Source organism: Heterocephalus glaber, unplaced genomic scaffold (genome assembly GCF_053883595.1).
Source record: "Heterocephalus glaber isolate CG9 unplaced genomic scaffold, H.glaber_assembly_v1.0 deba00001600, whole genome shotgun sequence".
In the NCBI taxonomy this organism is placed as follows: Eukaryota; Metazoa; Chordata; class Mammalia; order Rodentia; family Bathyergidae; genus Heterocephalus; species Heterocephalus glaber.
In genome coordinates, this window is record NW_028258372.1 from 7,041,498 (window position 1) to 7,047,740 (window position 6,243).

At 45.4% G+C, this 6,243-nt stretch overlaps 1 protein-coding gene across 8 annotated transcripts in view; it reads right to left on the bottom strand.

The window, feature by feature from the left end:
- Smyd3 (SET and MYND domain containing 3) overlaps positions 1–2,181 on the bottom strand; it is an 877,202-nt gene extending 875,021 nt beyond the window's left edge. For 3 of the 8 annotated variants that reach the window (XM_087194068.1, XM_087194067.1, XM_021265507.2), the window contains exon 1: positions 1,917–2,180. In XM_087194068.1, coding sequence (XP_087050194.1) covers positions 1,917–2,080 — 164 coding nt within the window. In that variant the 5' untranslated portion in view covers positions 2,081–2,180. Of the gene's footprint in view, positions 1–1,916 lie in introns of all 8 variants that reach the window. The other 5 variants (XM_087194071.1, XM_087194073.1, XM_004853487.4 and 2 more) reach the window with 4 other exon arrangements.
- Between the last annotated feature and the right edge of the window lie 4,062 nt (positions 2,182–6,243).

Sequence of the window (6,243 nt, forward strand, 5' to 3'; positions counted from 1 at the left end):
CTACTTTGGAGTACATTCAAACTCTGGGTACACTTCAAAGAGGGCAACAGAATGAAGAGATCTACTTTCTCCAATCTGCCTGAATGAGAATCAAGATGCATGTCTTAAACTTCACATGGTGACAAGCATGTGTAATCTCAACTAACTACTTAGAAGCTGAGGCAGGAGGATCTCAAGTTCATGGCCAGCCTGGGCAATTTAGTGAGACTCTGTCTCCAAATCTTTAGAAAGGGGCGTGGTGTGGGGGATGTACCTCAGCACTAGAGACTTTACTAAGCATGAACAAGATCTTAGGTTCAATCCACAGAACTGAAAAAAAAAGTGCAACTTAAATGCTTGGACCTTCAACAAAAAGTCAAGTCTACCCTCCCCCAACCACTCCATACTAGGGATTGAACCCAAGGCCTTCACATTTTCATCAGGATGGGTTTGAACTTATGATCTGCCTGCCTCAGTCTCCCAGAGCGCTGGAATCACAGATGTGCAAGACCACACCCAGCTAAAAGTCAGGTCCTGAAAGGAATGAACTGTACTGAACCATATAGTTCACCTAAAATTCGAAGTACTCACTCAAAAGATCTGTGTATGTGTCACTGTTACCATTACTGAAGAAAGCAATAAGACAGAATTATTACTTGGAAACTAAAATGTATATGAAATGATTTCATAAATTATGAACCAAGTAAAGAAGTAGTAACATTAAAGGTCAAGCTACAGATTACACTCAACCTCCACCCACCCAATCCCAGACTAAAAGGTTTGTAAAAGCAGTTACACACAAAATCATCACACCCATCTCAAAACAGCTCACGTGGCGCAGGTCTGTGATCTCCACGTTTAGGAGGCTAAGGCAGGAAGATTTCAAGTTCGAGTCCCACCGAGGTTATTGACTTAGTGAGACCCTGTCTGTCTCACAATAAAAATATAAAAAGGGTTAGGGATGTAGCGGGCGGGGGGGGGGGGTCTCCCCGCACATCAATAGGAGCTCAATAACATTTACTAACTGCATACAATTACTACGACTACATGTAAATATTAAACATTTCCATAAATTGATTTCACATAGCACTTTACACTGCCACTGCAATTCCAGGCTTCCAAAACACTGTCACATGAATTCTCAAAACCAGATAGCTAGTTAAGAGTTAGACTTGCACTGGGTGTGATGTTGCATACATGTAATCCCAGCAACTTTGGAGGCTGAGATAGGAGGATCCCAAGTTTGAGGCTAGCCTGGGCAAAAAAAAGTTACATCTACCTATACAACCACTAATTGGCAAAGTAGACTGTGAAACCTCAGTAACTTATTTCACGGTCCAACATTATCTGCACCTCTAGTTCAGCCTGTTACAATGTAACTACTATCTCTCTTTGATATGCTCCTTGAAGATTTCTTACAGTGTCCCGTTCATCTTCATATCCCAAGCCACACAAAACCTGGACCATAAAGGTGCACAGTAAACAGCAAAATTGTCTCACCTCCGGCAAGCCTGGTCCTTTCCCAGTGGGGCCTCAGTTATGAGCCTGATTTATTCTCATCCCAGTTCCTTCCCACCCACACCCACCTTTGCCACTTACGGTCTCCACAGCCTGATTTCCACAGTTGTACCACTGAAGCTTGTGGAACAATACACACAGATCCGTTGTTCTCCAAGAAAATTACCCACGGCCCAATGTTTCCCCTCAAGTCTGTACCACTGGCTCCCCAGTTCCCACTGCCGCCCTGGCGGGGGGCTTCAGGGCGGGGCGCGGATCCGCCCCGCAAACACGCGCCTCCGGGCAGCGCGGGGCCCCGGCTCTGTAGCCCGTCCGAGCTGCTGTGCCGCCCCAGCCAGACGAGCTACCCGCCCAACGAACCCTGCAGTCTGGACCGCGCACCGCTCGGGACGCAGGTGGCGAGGGTGCTCCGTACCTACCCGAGCAGGCAGTGGTCGCAGACGGTGCCTCGACTCCCCTTGCAGACCGTGTATGCTAAGGGATCCGAGCGGAAGAGCAGCTCTCCGGGACGCAGCGGGGCCACGGCGCGCAACCCGTTTCCGCTGTTGGCGGTCGTGAACTTTTCCACCTTCAGCGTCTCCATCCTCTCCAAGTCCCGCACCTCAGAAGTCCACCGAGTCCCACAGCTGGATTCTCGCCGGCCCTCGGGCCGCGCGCCTCTCCCTTGCGCGCATGCGTACACGCGAGAGGCGGGGCGCGGCAGGGCCTTTGCGCATGTTCGGACGCACCCTGAAGGAGGGCGTGTGGCACCTAGGGATGTAGCCGACTTCAGGCTCGGCGGGGAGACGCAGGCGTTAAATCTTCCAGCATTGTATGATGATGATTTCAGTGCATACAGCAAAGTTGAGAGGACAGTGTGGTAAACGGTTTACCCTCCATTTAGATCAAAGAGTTCTTAGTGTTCTCCCAATTCTGATCCCTCACTCCCCGTCTGTGTCTGTGTATGTCAGTACTGTAGCGTTAAACCTGTTCAAAGTAAGTTGTATTGTTGAACCGTTTAAAGTGGTAGACATCATGACATTTCATCGCTGTTACTTGACATCATAACATTTCATAGTTAAATATTTTGATATGTTCACAGAATAAAAAACTATCCCAGAAGGGTGTGGTGGTGTATGGCTTTAGTCCCAAACCTTAGGAGACTGAGTCAAGAGGATCGCCACGAGTTCGAGGCCAGCCTGGACTACATAGCGAGACCTGTCTAAACCCCCCCCAAAAAAATATATATATGTATAAACACGATCCTGTAAGACTACAATATCCTCACACCTGAGAACACTGTATATACTAGCAAGGAAAAAGAAAAAAAAACTGGATTAAAAAAAAATGATTTGAAGTGTTGAGGTTTGTTTTGTAAGTTTTAGGGTTTTGTTTGTTAACTAAAATCCAATGAAAGGCCATGTTTCGCCACACCACCCACAACACTGAGCTTTTTCAGAGTCTAAACTAGGAGTCTTGTAAAATGTTCTGCTTTTTTTGCGGGGGGTTACTGGGGATAGAATTCAGGACCTTGAGCTTGCAAGGTAGGCGGCAGCACCACTGAGCTAAATCCCAGCCCTCCACTTTTTTTTTTCATGATTTAACTTGTTCTTCTATCCCCTATATTTCCTATAAACTGTGGCCTAAGTCTAAATGTCATAATCTATAAGTTCTTTTGTTTTGCTTTGTTTTGTTTTGTTATGGTGCTGGAACTGAAATCAGGGCCTCTGCACTGCACTACACCCCTAACCCTTTTTAATTTTTTATTTAGAGACAGACTCTTGCTAAGTCACTAAGTTGCCCAGACTGCTTTGGAACTCAGGATCTTCCTGCGTCAGCTTCTCAGAGTGCTGGTATTACAAGTATACAACAACACTCCTGGCTCAGAATCTAGAGTTTTTATTTGAAGTGAAACATTATGTAGAAAAAAATACTACAAATTATACTATTTGCTTCATAATATATATTTCATGTCAGAAGGTACATACTATCAGGTTATCCAATTATTAATAAAATCAACCAGGCATGGTGACACACAACTATAATTATTGCACTGGGGAGACTGAGGTAGGAGAACCACCATGAGTTCAAGGCCAGCCTGGGCTACATTGTGAGTTGGAGACCAGCCTGAACTACATAGCCAGGCCGCCTGGAATACACAATCAGATTCTGTCTCAAAAAAAAAAAAAGTTCCAGGGTGTGGAGAGCGGTGTTAGCCATAGAGGATCCATGTTTAATCTTACCCTCCATTATATAGAGCAAGGAGACTATGTTATGAGGAACCACGTACTTGCCGAATTAGATTGCCCTGGAATGTGATGAACGTTCTGTAAGCCCGAGAAACAAGGAAGCCCATGAGGGTGGGGAATTCCCAAAGAACTAGTAAACAAGGAAGCAGGTGTTTTTGATAAAGGTCATGATTAATGACCTAACTCACAGAGTGTATAAAAGAGAGATGAAAATAAACTTGCTCGCTCGGTCTTGGGAGCCCTCCTGACTCTGTCTCTTTGTCTTATTTTCTTAGTCCTCCTTTCCCCCATTCAGGAACCTTTCGACTGGTGAAGGCTGGTCCGCCACACCAGGGCAGGGTATGTGTAGCTCAGTGGTGGTGGTGCTGCCGCCTGCCTCGCAAGCAAAAGCTTGAGTTAGATCCCCGGTACCAAAACAAAAAAAGTTCCTCTATGCTTGGGAGAGAGCTTACCTACCATGTAAAAACCCTGGATTTGATTCCTAGCAGGGAAAAAACAAAAACAAAAAAATGTTTAAAAGTCTCACAAGTTGTTTGTGGTTAGAGTTGGTTTGTTTGATTCAGAGTCCAAATGTGGTTTACAGGTGGCATCCGTGAATTCTCTCTTCATTCTTCTTGATTTTCTTCTAGTCGCTATCAGAGCTGTAATAGTTCTCAGTGTAGACTGGAGATGCTTGGACATAGGATCCAGTTCTTTTGCCAGAGCCAGGAGAAACAGAATGCTCACCCAGCAGCCAGAAGAGGTCATCTGCGCTGGCCAGAAAAAGCCAGTGCCCAAGAAGCTGCAGCAGTAAGGGGTGGCTATTTGGACCCATTTTTAACAACAGGGCCCAAGACATTTGACCTCAGAAGCAGTGGGCAGCATGAATTTCCAACAATAGATATCTGCAATGAACAGTTTCAGTGTACAAGCTCCTGTCTCCCTGCACTCTTAACACTTTGCACATAGGATGCAGAGATCTGAAAAGTGAGCGAATGGCTGGGTTCTAGTCCTTGCTTTGCTAGATTATTTCCCTATGTTCCTGAGGCTGGTGGTGTTTGCCTGTGTGGGGGGCAAATACACAGGTGTGGAGCCTGAGCTCTCCAACTAGAAAGTCAGGTATAAAAGGAAAGTAGGATTGTTAGGTGTAGTGGCACATGTCTGTAATCCCAGGACTCGGGAGGCTGAGGCAGGAAGATTCCCGTGAGTTCAAGGCCAGCCTGGGCTATGCAGTGAGACTCTGTCTCAAAAAAAAAAATCATATTATTAGATTGTTGTCTTACAAAGAAATGAAAGAATCTGCAGCCAAAAATTTATCACAGAGCTGGAGCTGTAAAACTGTGGATAATAATATGTTATATCCCTGGATTTTGTAATGTTTGTGCTATTGTTCAGCTGCTTAAAATGTGAAATTTCGGCCACTGTGGTAGTACACACCTGTAATTCCAGAACTGTAAGAGGCTGAGGCAGGAGGATCAAAGGTTCAAGTCCAGCTTGGGCAATTTAGAGACTTAGTGAGATCCTGTCTCAAAAAATTTTTTTAAAGGAGGGGCTGAGAATTCAGGGCCTAGGTTCAATCCTCAGTACAAACAAACAAACAAACAAATGAAGTATAGCCAGGTGTGGTGGCACATGCTCCTAGTCCCAGCTTCTTGGGAGGCTGAGGCAGGAGGAATACATGAGTCCATGGGTTAGAGATCAGCCTGGGCAACATAGTGAGCTTGTCTTCCAAAAGAATTTTTAAAATTTGTTGTGATTTTTGTTCTCATTGTACTCAAATTTGTATTTGTTGCTTTGTACCTTTTTTTTTGTACTGGAAAATGAATGCAGGGTCTTGTGCATGTTGAGTTGAGCCTGTACTTTACCATTGAGCTATACCTTCAGCCCTGTACCCTTTTCCTTAAAAGGGTTCTCCACACTAGGCACAGTGGTGCACACCTGCAATCTCAACTTATAAGTCCCAAGTCCCAGCTCACAAGTTTGAACAAGTTTGAGTCTGGGCAGTTTAGTGAGACCTTGTCTCCAAATAAAAAATAAATAGGTTGAGAATGTACCTGAGTGAATGATGTGCCTCTATGTTCAAATCCCAGTACGTGGGGAAGAAAAATAGTCCCTTATTAACCAAAACAATGAAACCAGGGACTCAAGCAGATACTTTTACACTAATGTCCATAGTAGTTTTATTCACAGTACCCACAAGATGGAACAACCAAAGCGTATATTAACAGATGAATGGACAACCACCGTACACACCACAAAAGAGTATTGTTCCACCTTAAAAAGGAACTGGGGGGCAGCACTGGGGAGGTTGAGGAAGGAGGATGGCCACAAGTTGGAGGCCAGCCTGGGCTACATAGTGAGTCCAAGGCCAGCCAGAACTGTGTAGTGAGACTTTGTCTCAAAAAAATGAAAAGGAATTGGGGGGTGGGTAGGGTCTCACTATGTAACTCAGGCTGCCCTCAAACTCTCCATCCTCTGGGGCTCAGTCTCCCAGAGGCTGGGATTACAGGCCTGTACCACCACGCCCTGCCCAAAAATG